This window comes from Carcharodon carcharias, chromosome 3 (assembly GCF_017639515.1).
Source record: "Carcharodon carcharias isolate sCarCar2 chromosome 3, sCarCar2.pri, whole genome shotgun sequence".
NCBI lineage: Eukaryota > Metazoa > Chordata > Chondrichthyes > Lamniformes > Lamnidae > Carcharodon > Carcharodon carcharias.
In genome coordinates this window covers 65349758-65363848 of record NC_054469.1, presented here as the reverse complement: position 1 = coordinate 65363848, position 14091 = coordinate 65349758, and the positions used below count along the sequence as shown (strand labels likewise).

Below are 14091 nucleotides of genomic sequence, written 5' to 3'. Positions count from 1 at the left end.
GCTGGAAACATGGTTAGGGATCTACTGCAAATCTTTTGCTGAATAGCCCAGCAGCAGAAGCTGTGTCCAGGTTGCTGACAGGAGTCACGAGCCATGAAGGCGAAAGGCCTCACCAGCCTGTGACTTAATGGTCTGGTTCAAATTCAGAAAGTAGAGAGTGTGTAGCAGGATGAATGAAACATGATTGCTGCCAGGAAACAAGGTGCACATCGGCATGATATGCTGCCTGTAATCAAAAACAACATGGACATTAAGGGAATCTAATCCCTTTCTACTAAGAAAGATCCCAGGAGCATTGTGTGGAATATGGAAGGTAATGTAGGTGAAGGCGATGGAACCTTAGATTCTGGGGAAGCTTACAGCGAGAGCAAAGCCCCTTGCTCTCTAATATGGCTTTGCTCTGTCAACTGAAAAAGTGTTCCTCCTGTTGTACAGAGCTTCATGGCCTCCCTATAATGCACAGCTAACTGAGAGATGTTGTTTTTGTCACTTGCTGCAGCTTGGAAGGAGTCCACTGTAAAAAGGTAAGGGCCACAGAGGCCTTGACACCCACAGGCTGTCCATTCTCGAGTTTGAAGCACCAGTTATGGCTGCAGCAGGCTACACAGACTGGTGGCATTAAAACAGAAAGTGCAGGAAATAATTAGCATGTCGGGCAGCATCTGTGAAGGGGAAAACAGCATTAAAGTATCACATCAATGTCCAACCCAGTGATTATTTCCTGCATTTTCTGTTTTTATTTCAGATTTACAGCAACTGCAGTATTTTGGTTTTAAAATAAACTGGTGACAGCAGACATTTCATATATTCATATATTGGTCCTTGGTGAAGGTGAGGGATGGGAAATGCTCCCTGAAGACCCTTTGTGGATATAACCTCCCACATGATGCCTCCTCCCTCTTCTCCAAGCTGTTTATGCTTTCTCCTGGCTTCTTACTTGCTCCCCTTATCTTGCATGCACAATGGTAGATTGACCAGGCCATCCATGATTGCATTAAAATGATTTTCAAGACAGTCCAGCAATAGCAAATGATCAGCAGAAGTTAGAATTCAGTTGTGGGATGCAGAAAAATAGTCACAAAGGCAAAACAGCAACAAATGGTTTGGATGAGCCCATCAAATACTTTTACAGCAGAACCCTTGCTGTCTGCTAGCAGAGTGATTTTTTGGGCAAGTTTATCACATGGTAGTCAGGTACTGGGCTCAGATCAATTTCACAAAATGGTCCTACAACAAGTGTAGGTCCCTATTTAAATATTATGAATATTTTCAATACTTTCAGCACATGCCTTGAAACCTACAGAGGGGACGTCATCCAATATGGCAGACAGTACGCATCCAGCACAGAATTATTATGAGCATGCCGTATTGGACACTTAGAAATCCATTTTATGCCTATAAAATGAGTGAAGCTCAATTAGACAGCTAGGCCATAGAATTTTAAATGGCACTTCTTTTTCAACAATATGAAAGAGTCAAGTTGGGCCTCTGCCATCAATTATTCTCTTATCAAAAATAATAGTCATGATGTCAGCAAGAAACATGTCAGCAAGCCAGGATGTCTCAATATTTTCTCACGTTGTTGGAACTTATACCAAGAGAATGGCTGTAAATATTTTATCAAGCTATTAATCCAAATTGGTCAAATAATTTTGTTATAAAATTTTTGAACACTGGAGGACTATTACTACACCTGAAGTTGCCTCAGGTTAAAATGGGTTAATTCATTAAAAAATACTGATCACAAAAAGTGGTCTCCTTGTACATTTATATAATTTACTATAATTAAAGGATAAATGTTTAGACAGAGCATTTCAATGTCTCAGTGGATAAATTCATCACAACATACATGATATTGCAGATCAGGAAGGTGTTAAATTTAAATAGGGCAAATACAAGGTCATTACAACTGAGCAGCCCGTGAAATTGGACTGTGTGCGGCTGCACAATTTGCCCAACCATTTACACAATCAGGGTCCAAACATGCCCAAATTTCTCATATACACTCCCAAAGGACCAGGTGCCTCAGGAAAGTACAAAGTGCATGTGGAAAAACAAGCATTTCTATAAATCAAATTTAACAAGACAACCGAACTGATCTGCCAGTTCAACAACTTCTCTTTTGCTGAAATTAAAATTTCATCTTACAAAATAAAATATAAAGCATTCTTTTAACCATTGAAATTAACAAACAAAGAGCAGGGACAAGAAAAAATAAGGATCAAATCTCATCCAATAAAGTGGCTTGTCTACATACCAAAGTTGGTGATAGTAGGAATGCCTGGTAAGTGTATCTGCAGCTCTCCAGTGTTTGTATCAATTTATCTCTGTTTAAAAACACATTTAACATACTGATTTTATCATTTGTTTTGTAAATTTCAACTATAGTTAAATGCATAAAATACAGTTTCTCAGAACCAATCTAACTTCAACTCCTGTATCTTTAATACAACCACATGAAATTAATTATAATTGAAACAACTAGGCTAACAACTCCACAAGTAATCACAAGTAATCACTCAGCTATAGAATAGTTAAAAATTATTTGAGTTTTTATTGGCTTAAGAGTTTCTAAATGAAAAGGGGGATGGGAGAGAAATCACATTTGTCAGACTACTATTATCAGATTTAGAAAAAAGGTAATGAAATGCTTTGTGTATTCTTTACTTTAATCCACTCTGGCACTAATGTTACAATAACTGGAAAATCATTTTAGCTTGCTCACAGTCTACATTTGAACCTAGCACTTTCCCTTTCTTAAGATGATACATTTATTTTCAGCACTAGCATCAAATACACTGCTGTATTAAGAACAGTCTGGCCACAGGGGGGTCCAGAATGGGTCACTGTGATTTCTATTTAATTTTTAGTCTGCAGCACTCAGAGCAAATTATGAAAACCAATGGCTGACATTAACCAGCAGCAAAATACAGACCGAGAACAAGGGGGATAAGGAATAAAAAAGAAAATCGTGGCAGGAAATTGCCAAAGCTGATAAAAAGAAATCAGCGCCAACTATGCAATGTCCAAGTTTTAAAGTAAAAGAAAAAAAACTGAAGAAAAGTAATTGACTATTACAAAAATTGCATAACTACCACAGCCAAATTCAGCAACTACTGAGAAAGTAACCAACAGTCATAAAAGATACTGAAGAACTAAAATGTTCCATGTGGGAAACAACATATAAATTATATGTTACCAGGAAGGGGAACCAGAACTGAGGTTTTATCTCAAAGAGCGAGATGAGTCAACAGAACTCTCAGGGAGAGACAGGGATGGAAATCACACTAACTGAATTGCAAAAATTTAAAGGAACTGTGGATTTTTTTTTAAATGACATGAATTCCTTTTTTCTTAAGTGCAGGATTGGCAAATGAGGAATTGGGCTATTGTTGTGCTATTTTTATTATGGTCCTGCGGCAAGCATTCTCATCGAGCTACACACACAGATCTTATACTGAGGTTGGACTGCTTAATCTGAAAAAATACTGCAAATGTATTTTAGCAACATATAAACTTTGATGCCATAATAGATGCAGTAGATTTGCAGCCAGAAAGTCTGTTTTTTTTCCAAATGAAAACACAAGCACACTACTGTAACATTCCATTTTATACTGATTATATGTCCTGTCAACTTTTATAATCTACGCGTAATTCACCAGAACAACAGAGGGATGTTAAAACTGAATTCTGTGTGTGTGCTTCAGTGAAAACAAAAATATATCTCTCCTCCAACCACTCCTAACAGTCAGTTGCTCCTCTTACACAATAGTTACTGTATTCCCAAAAGTAGTACAGTGATGGCTTATTGTGCAATATTTAAAAAGAGATCCAGGCAATGACCATCTCCAACAAGAGAGAATCTAACCATTGCCCCTTGAAATTCCATTATGAAATGGCATTACTATCGCTGAATCCCCCACTATCAATATCCTGGGATGTTGACATTGATCAGAAACTGAACTGGACTAGCCAAAAAAAATACTCTGGCTATAAAAGCAGGTCGGAGGTAGGAAACCTGCAGCGAGTAACTCACCTCCTGACTCCACAAAGCCTGTCCACCATCTGCAAGGCACAAGTCAGGGATGTGATGGAACACTCCCCACTTGGCTGGATGAGTGCAGCTCCAACAACACTCAAGGAGCTTGACACCAACCAGGACAAAGCAGCCCACTTGATTGACACCACATCACAAACATTCGCTCCCTACACCACCGACATACAGTAGCAGCAGTGTGTACCATCTACAAGATGCACTTCAGAAACTCACCAAGGCTCCTTCGACAGCACCTCCCTAACCCACCGTCACTACCGTCTAGGTAGAAGGGCAGCAGATACATGGGAACACCACCAGCTAGAAGTTCCCCTCCAAGCCACTCACCATCCTGACTTGGAAATATATCGCTGTTCCTTCACTGTCACTGGGACAAAATCCTGGAACTCCCTCCCAAACAGCACTGTGAATGTACATATAGCACATGGACTGCAGCGGTTCAAGAAAGCAGCTCACCCTCACCTTCTCAGGGGCGGGCAATAAAAGCTGGCCTAGCCAGCGATGCCCACATCCCTTGAATGAATAATAAAAAAAAATTGAACACCTTTGAAATCTGTTTGGAGACGATACCTAGAAAGTGTGCTTTGATTTCTTCTGCTCTAATGTAGTCAGTCCTGTTTTTCATCATCTGTGCCAGGACAGGAAATTATACTATAAGCTTATAATTATATTAATAAAGAGTTGAATCCCCAAAGTAAGGGAAGTCAAGCCCAAAAGCAGTATTAAGCTAAAATTAAGTTATATTGCTGGGAATCAGTAAATATCAGAATATCAGGATCAATGGTGGATTGGAGGAGAAAAAAGGACAAAGAGCGGATGGAGAGTGAGGAGGGAATTAGAGAAATGAGCTGTGAGGACGAAAAAAAGGCAAGAGGATGAAAGGAACAGAGGAGGAGAGGTAAGCTGGGATACAGAACGACAAAAGGGAGAAACAAAGGGCTGGGGAAAAAAAGGAAGTGAGGAGGATGGATGGGGATTTACAAGAAAGAATAGGAAACGAAAGGAAGCCTTTTCAATGGGTTGAAGGGAGAAGGTGCAAATGCTTACATGAGTTTGGCACAGCAAAGTCCTTATGCACAGAGGGAGTACATAGCCTGCAAGCACACTCAGCTGGGGGTAGGAAGGAATTAAGGTACAGGAAGGAAGGGAGTGAGATACAGGAAAACAGTGTGAGAATGAGTGGTTGTCTACTCTGTTTTATTCCACCCAAGCATGGCTACACCCTTCTCCCCAGCATGTATGTAGGGAAGGGGAACCAAAACTTCTCTTCCAAATGGCCGTCAAAGATTCTCAGTGGAGGTGTGGGGAAGGGGGGTTTGGGGAAAAGGAGGTGTGCTGTGCACATTGGTTCCCAACAATGGTGTCAAAATTCCACCAAGAAGCCTAACACTTCACTCATAGAAGTGACCCACCCATCTGCATTTCTGTGCTTTATGCCAGGCTTATTTCATGTTGGCCAGGATGAAACCTGATGGCTTCCTGATGGGCTTTGGGGCTAGGGTGGGAGGGGGCTCCTTTTTGGCATTCTTTGCACCATGAAGCAGACCTGTCATCAATAGCCTTCCCACAGCATCAGGGTCACCTGCCTTCAGTGTCTCTCCATCACCCCAGCCCACCACTGGGACCTGCTTGCCCAGTCTGAACCCTCAGACCCCACTTACTTTACTTTGAGGGCACTTGCCTATTAATTCGCCCTAATCTTCCAAGTGCAGCTCCAGCAGTGGCCATTGCTCTCGGTGGCATTACTGAGGCTGCTGAGATGTCGGCCCTCTGATTCAACCGGCAGATTTTGGGGCCATTTAATTAGTTGCCGCGGGTAAAATGCAGCCTCAAGTCCTGGGTCCACCTCCCCACTGGCTTTCTACCCCAGTGGTAGGAGCCCTGCCATCTCTGAAAAGCCCCGGCCAACTATTCTAACTGCCACTTCCTAGATTAGATTCTGCCTGCCTCAGGATTCATAAATCTGATTGGTTGAAGAGACATGTCATTGCTTGCCCTGTTCACAGAGGTTCCAGGTCCCTTGTAGAGCTAGGGCACTGTACTGTTTTGATTTCTAATAATTGCAACTTCCAGTGCAAAAGCTCACAGAAAGTAAGTGGGAAAGTGTAAGCACAATGGACAGCGAGCGCCATTGATTCGGCACTGATCACAAAATCCTGGGCTATGGAAACATACTTATTTTAATCAGCAAGATACATCAAAACTGTCATTAACAAAGAATAGACAAGTTACCTTCTGAAAAGAATAATATAAATCACAGTTCCTAAACAGAAAAAAATGTTATCAATAAATACTTTAGATCATTAAACCATTGCAGCACATTATCCTGAAGTATTCTTTTGAGCCCACCTCTAATTGGGAATCAAGAGCTCAATGAGCTAAATTAACAGGTAATTACAGGTAACCCATAGTATGATTTTAATCTAGAATACATCCTCAGAACAAAGGAGATGTAAGGTCAACATTGTACAAACTCTTCCCAGCATTTAATGGTACAAAAATTTTATGGTATGAAGTACGTATTTCATAAAATGAATGCATACCTAGCAACAGATGTTTCAAATCCTTTGACGTTTTCCAGAAGAATATATTTAGGAGTTTTTGAAAGCCTGGGAACACCAAAACAAAAATGATATAATTTTTATTATTTTAATTTAGTTTTTACTTCCATTAACACAAAAAACATAAATTTTAGAACAAATTATGTTGTTAAGCTTAGCATAGTGGGTACTGACCATAGCATTTCTTCCTTACTATTATATATTGCCAAGAAATGGGAAAAATCTTAGTTCTCTTCCAGCCTGTCAGGTGTATAACTCTTAGAAGTCCACGACCATGCTTAAGACTTTGTAAAACAAACTAGCAAGAAATCAGGCCAAGTTTATGCTTGTTTCACATTTGCTTCATGTATGGCCTATTGGGGAGTGGTCTTTACAAACTGATTTCAATTAATGATAAAAACATTGATGATTTTGCTTGACACAGACTAAAACTTAAAATTACTAATAAAGTCATTAGATGTAAACACTTTCGCTTCTATCTTATCAATGTATTTCATTTTCAGTATTATGTTTACTAAACCAATTTTAACTATTTACCAACTCAACCAGCACTGTATTTAGCCATGAATGTTGAACAGTTTTAGTTACGTGGAATTACTTATTGAAATAAAATACCTATTCAAATTAGTCTTGAATTTTCATCTTAAACTGTGATGTGTTGAAGGGCAGAAATAAACTAATTATCAGGCTAGAAGATTGTAATTAAGCTTTGCCTGAGTTTCGAATAGCCTACCATCAACTCATTGCAATGTTAGCTATTCTTTTTATTTCACACGTTACCTGGCCTGCAGTGAATCTCTAGTATTTTTTGTTTTTATTTACAATGTTTTTATGTCTTTCAAAATATTCGACTAGTTTACCATTGAATATCTATGCTTGATAATGTTTTAGAAAGGAATACGTTCAGACCTTGGAAGTATGTCAAGGATGTACAAAAAGCTTTTGGTCCTGGGATCCAACACATCTTTCTGTGAACCTACTCTGCTTAAAAAATAAACATACAAAATTAGTTTGAAACAAAGATTTTCTTCTTTTCGAAACTGTTCCTAAACAGAAAAAAAATGAAAGAATAAAATATAAGATACTTCTTTGTTTAAATAATTTGGTAAACAGAATAAAGAGTGAGGAGCTATTTGCTATCTAATTTATTCTGCTTACGAAGGTAATCTTTACTATGTACTACTAACAAGCATACTGTACCTTAAGAATTTAAAACAACTACAAACATGGCAAAAACGCCATAGCGCCATAAATGCTTCAAAGTATAATTCAAAAAGCATTCAAGTTGTCTCCAACAGTCATTTGAATACTTGTCCAAGTTACTTCAACACATCTAGATGTTATGAGATTTATTTTTGCTTACATCAAAGACAATGACAGTAGCTGCCCGACTAATTTACGGTTGAAACCCTCCAAAATCAAACGAGGATTCCACAAATTGTGTGCCAGCAGAAAACAAGGTCCTCCTTCATACTGAGACAAAAGCGAGTTATAAAGCATTCTTTGATGTTCAAGTTTAGACAGTACTAGACTAGTACTGTGGTATTTACATTGTCTTTTGTTCAAAACACAATGTTAGCTAAAAAAAAATGCAAAAATATTGTTTCTGAAAAAATGTAGGATGCACATGGGAGTGTGAATTGTCAAAAGGGAGTGCAACAAAAAAAGAAGTTTCAGAACCTCTAGTGTAGATAGTGCATACTGCAGCCAAAGTGCATCAGTAATGACATGGTTAGATAGCGAGCCCTAGATCGCATTGAACTTTAAATGTTGATGCAGTAGCTGTACCTATCCAGTCAAGTATTCCAACAGAATCACGGCTTGAGAGCCTTATAGATGGTGGAGAAACTTTGTGTAGTAATGAGGTGAGCCACTTATATGACTAGTACAATTAACATACATACATACGAACATATGAATTAGAAGCAGGAGGAGGCCACTCAGCCCCTCAAGCCTGCTTCACCTCTGACCGTAACTACAACTCCATATTCCCACCTGCCCCCGATAACTTTTCACCCCTTGCTTATTAATAATCTATCTAGCTCTTAAAAATACTCTGTGTTTATTATTCCCAAAGATTACTGGTAAAACTTAGTGCTATGAGAGATTTTTATTATCAGCAAGGTAAAGTCCAAAGGTATAGTGAAACAATGGGTATTTGCATTCAAAGGGAAAAATATGTATAAAGGAGTGAAGGCTGTGTGTAAGGGAAGGCAGTCTAAGATTCAACAAGTTTGAAACACCTTCAGCCTGTATGTACCCCAAACTGCTGCCTCCGAGGACTGAAGTTAAGAGAGCTCACTTTGAATTTGACTGTTCAGAGAATTGTTTACTTGCTGGGGACTTATAAAATCTATGTGTTTTACTGTTGCCTTAATGAAAGTGTAACTGGAATCAGATTAGCTAGGGGATTTAAAAGTTATTGTAGCAGTAATTTGTAGACATCTGTATGTGCTTACAATCTTTTATTTTATTAATAAATGTTTAATTTAGTTTTATAAAAACCTCAAGACTTGATGGTCTGATTATTACTGAATTAAAAGCCCGCATCTCGAAACATACGGGTTAAAAATTAGTTGTGATAGTTGTTTCAAGTTTCCCTCTGGGATTTGAACAGCTCAGCATTTACCATCTGCTGTATCATAACATTTAGTGCCATTCTCCTGCCTTTCCCCCTGCACATTGTTTCTATTTGAATAATTATCTAATGTCCTCCTGAATGCCTCAATTGAACCCATGGCAGTGTATTCCAGACCTGAAATACTCCCTGTGTGAAAATGTTTTTTTTTCTCACATTGCATTTGCTTCTTTTGTAAATCACTTTAAATCTGTACCCTCTCGTTCTAAATCCTTTTACCAGCAGGGACAGTTTCTATCTACTCTGTCCAGGCCCCTCATGGTTTTGAACATCTCTATCAAATCTCCTCTTAATCTTCTCTCCAAGGAGAACTGTCCCAGCTTCTTCAATCTATCTTCATAACTGAAGTTTCCCATCCTGGAACCATTTTTGTAAACCTCTTCTGCACTCTCTCCAATGCATTCACATCCCTCCTAATGTATGGCACCCAGAACTGTACACAATCCCACAGCTGAGGTGTAACTAGTGTCCTACACAAGTTCAGCATAACCTTCTTGATCTTGTACTCTCTGCTCCTATTAATAAAGCCCAGGATTCTGTATGCTTTACTAACTGCTCTCTCCACCTGACTTGCCACCTTTAATGATTTATGCACATTTACACCCAGGTCCCTCTGTTCCTGCACACCTTTTAGAGTTGTACCCCTTATTTTATATTGTCTCCCCATGTTCTTCCTACCAAAATGAAGCACCTCACACTTCTCTGCATTGAGCTTCATCTGCTACCTATCTGCCCACTCCACCAACTTGTCTATGTTCTTTTGAAGTTCTACACTGTCCTCCTCACAATTTATAATGCTTCCAAGTTTTGTATCACCCGCAAACTTTGAAATTGTCCCCTGCACACCAAGATCTAGATCATTAAACTATATCAGGAAAAGCAAGGGTCTCAATACCAACCCCTGGGAAACTCCACTACAAACCTTCCGCCAGTCTGAAAAATATCCATTAGCCATTACTCACTGTTTCCTATTACTCAGCCAACTTTGCATCCATGTTGCTACTGTGCCTTTTATTCCATAAGCAATAACTTTTCTCACAGGTCTGTTGTGCAACATTGTATCGAATGCCTTTTAGAAGTCCATGAACACATCAACAGTCTCATCAAACATTAACCTCATCAATCCTCTGTTATCTCTTCAAAAAAACTCCAGCAAGTTAGCGAAACATGATTTTACCTTAGGAAATCCAGACCAGCTCTTCCTAATCAATCCATATTTTTACATGTGGCTATTAATTCCATCCCAAATAATTGTTTCTAGAAGCTTCCCACCACTGAGGTTAAACTGACTGGCCTGTAATTGCTGGGCTTTTCATTACAACCTTTTTTATCAACAAGGGCGTAATATTTGCAATTCTCCAGTCCTCTGGCACCGCCCGAGTCTAGGCAAGACTGAAAGATTATGGCCAGAGCTACTGCAATTTCCACTCTCACTTCCTTCAATATCCTTGGACGCATCTCATCCGGTCCCGGTGCCTTGTCAACTGACAGTCTATTCAACACTTCCTCCTTATCAATTTTGAACTCTTCTAGTGACAGAGTTTCCTCCTCTGTCACCATGGCCTGGGTAGCAACTGCTTTCTTCGTAAAGACATGCAAATTTAACATCTCAGCCATGCCCCTGCCTCCATGGGCAGAATTTTACACTTTACGGGCGGGGGCGTGCCTGATCTGAATAGACGTGAAAAATGACAAACAGCAAGGACCCCAACACTGAGTCCTGTGGAATACCACTGAAAATGGTTTTGCATTCCCAAAAACATCCATCGACAATTACCCTTTGTTTCCTGTCACTGAGTCAATTTTGGATCCAACCTGCCACCTTCCCCTGTATCCCATGAGATCTCACTTTCCTGTCCAGCCTGCCATGTGGGGCCTTTTCAAATGACTTACTGAAATCCATGTAGACAACATTCACTACCCTATCCACATCAATACTCCTTGTTGCTTCCTCAAAAAATTCTATTATGTTAGTAAGGCATGATCTTCCCCTAACAAAACCATGCCACTATCCCTGATCAATCTAATTCAGTTTGTCCTATCTCTCAGGATTGTTTCCAATAATTTGCCCACCATCGCAGTCAGACTGACGGGCCTATAATTTTCTGGCCTAAGCCTCACACCCTTTTAAATAATGGTACAATGGTCGCAGACCTCCAATGCTCTGGGACCTCACCTATATTTATTGAGGATTGGAAAATGATTCTCAGAGCATCTGCTATTTCCTCCCTAGCTTCCTCCAACAGCCTGCGGGTGTACCTACACTACAGGGACTGTAACGGTTCAAGTAGGCAGCTCACCACCACCTTCTCAAGGGCAATTAGGGATGGGCAATAAATGCTGGCTTAGCCAGCAATGCCCGCAACCACTAAATGAATTTAAAAAAAACTATACTCCATACATTCACATACATGCAGTATATCCCTGATTGAGACTTTATTACTTTCTCCCTTACTCCGACTCCACTTATTAACTTACTATTCTTTATTCTAGTGCTATCTGTCTCTCCCAGTATTTTGAGCACCTTGGTACTATTCTCTAATATTGTTTCCTGATTCCCACACCCCAGTCAAGTTAGTTTAAAGCCCCCCCAATGGCACTAGCAAAATGCCTCGCAAGGGACTCGGTCTTGGCTCTGTTCAGTTGCAACCTGTCCGGTAAGTACATGTGCCATTTGCCCCAGAGCCAGTCCCAGGAATCATTAATGAACCTAACTGACACCCCAAAGCCAGCAAGCAAGTTTCCAATGCTGGGCCATTCCCATACCCCACTAAATTGGGGGCAGGATTCTTGACATTTGGAATCAGAAACCCTCACCTGACTCTCTCAGCAAGCTACCCTTCCCCCCACTACCCCACCCCACCGCCATTGTGCCCACTCCAGCAAACTCCATTTAATCCTGGCCTATCTTTAATACCTAATTATATTTCCCTTCACAAACATAAAGATTGGGCAGAATTTTGCCTTTGATGGGCGGGTGGGCCTAACTGGCTTGGCAGGGGGAGGGCAGCTGATTCGTGCTGCTGAAGTGGGCCCTGTCGCCATTTTGAGCGGGTGGGCCAATTAAGGCCCATCCAGCTGGCTGCCCGACAGGAAGCGCTATGCGCTTCCTGTGCAGGGGTCGGGAGGGAGGGAGTTGGGGGGGGGGGGGGGGTGGAGATTCCCCAACTGTCAAAGAGCGCACATCTCCCTGAGCCTAAGTGCTGTCTCAGGGAGATCGGTGAAAGCTTTATAAACATCAAAAATAGAAAAATAAAAAAATTATTAACATGTCCTCCTCATGTGACAATATCACACGAGATGGGACATGTTAATAAATATGACTAAAACTTTATTAAACTTTTTAAAAACAGACATGAAACTTCATCCCGCCAGTGGATGAGGTTTCATGTTTTTTCAGAAGCCCGCTGGGGCTACTGGCCTGCCCGCCAACCTCAAGGTTGGACGGGTAGGGCCTTTAATTGGGTTAACTACCCTGTCAATGGACTCAATTGACCATTGACAGATCGGTGGGCAGACAGCTGATTTCGCTGTGCCCCTGCCTTCCTGAATATTTAAATGGGGCGGGATGACGTCGGGGGGAACCCCCAATGTCATCTCGTGTCATTTTCACGTCGGTGAGCAGGCCCCGCCCCCAACTCACCAACAGAAAAATTCTGGCCATTGAGTTGTATGCTTCAAAAGGCAATATTAGTTGCAATATGGGCCAGCAATGTTCACTTTCATATTAATTTTGCATGGTAGGTTTGTTCTAAGAAATGTTCAGAGCAGGAAGTCAATTACTTGGCTCTTGTTTCTGATGAGAAGTCATCAGTCTGAAATAGAAATGCTCTTTCTCTTTACACAGATGCTACTTGACCTGCTGAGTGTTTTCAACATTTTCTGTACTTGTTTAAACCAATACTTGTGTTTTAAAACTTCAGTTAGAAGCTTGGTAAAGATAAATGTACACAATGTCAGTGTTTGAAAGTACATTGTTTAGTAACCAGAGAGAAAAAAAAGACTTGCATTTATACAGCATCTTATCACATCTTGGAAAACTTCCAAAGCATTTCAGTTGGCTAGATGGCTAGCATATGGTTCAGAATAATGCCAACAGCCCGGGTTAAACTCCCATTCCAGCTGAGATAGACTGGGGGAATTGCCTCCTCACCCTGAATCTGAGAGCAGAAGGCAATGGCAAACCAGCACTGACAAAAACTGCCAAGAAACTGGCACAGGGTGAAGGATCAGCAGACAATGAGCAAAGGACCTGCTTTTGGGCACAGCACACAAAAATAAAATTGATACAGAATTAACTGCTTTGAAATGCAGTCACTGTTGTTATACAAAATACCCACCTTGTGAATGGCTGACAAGGAGGACTCATTAGGATCATGTCAAAGTCCAATTTATTGAATTCATCCAATGTCATACCCTAAAATAAAAGAAGTACTTCAATTAATTTTATAAAATCATATACTGCAATCGTAGAATCAAGTCTTATTTTATATTTTTGGAGGGAGATGGTGCGGGAGCAAGCACATGAATGAATGTGTTCAAAGTTATAAACACTCCTTTGCAATACTCAAAGCATTATTAAACAGCTCAATATCTATACAGCCTTGGTTTGATTATGATTCATGCTTGCACTGTAGGTTACATCTCAAAGAGTTATTTTATACCTTTAAATATTGATCTTTCCTAAAACTTCAATACCTCTCAGTTTTTCCTTCCTTTCAAAGATTCAAGCATCATCTATTTTCCATTTCATTATTATTTATCTTCTCTCCTATCTTTTTAAAATTGACCCTTCATTTTCTAATATTGTGTCCCTGGAAACAAATGTGGATATCTAT

At 40.1% G+C, this 14091-nt stretch overlaps 1 protein-coding gene across 3 annotated transcripts in view; it reads right to left on the bottom strand.

The window, feature by feature from the left end:
• The window catches only part of trdmt1 (tRNA aspartic acid methyltransferase 1), a 100902-nt gene that overhangs the window by 20526 nt on the left and 66285 nt on the right, over positions 1-14091 (bottom strand). For 2 of the 3 annotated variants that reach the window (XR_005942602.1, XM_041183825.1), the window contains exons 3-6: positions 13594-13670; positions 7525-7599; positions 6598-6663; positions 2258-2327 (exon numbers count right to left, since the gene is read on the bottom strand). Coding sequence is in view for 2 of the 3 variants with exons in the window: in XM_041183825.1 (XP_041039759.1) it covers positions 2258-2327; positions 6598-6663; positions 7525-7599; positions 13594-13670 (288 nt within the window). In the remaining variant the exon portion in view is untranslated. The remainder of the gene's footprint in view (positions 1-2257; positions 2328-6597; positions 6664-7524; positions 7600-13593; positions 13671-14091) is intronic. The other variant, XM_041183826.1, reaches the window with a different exon arrangement.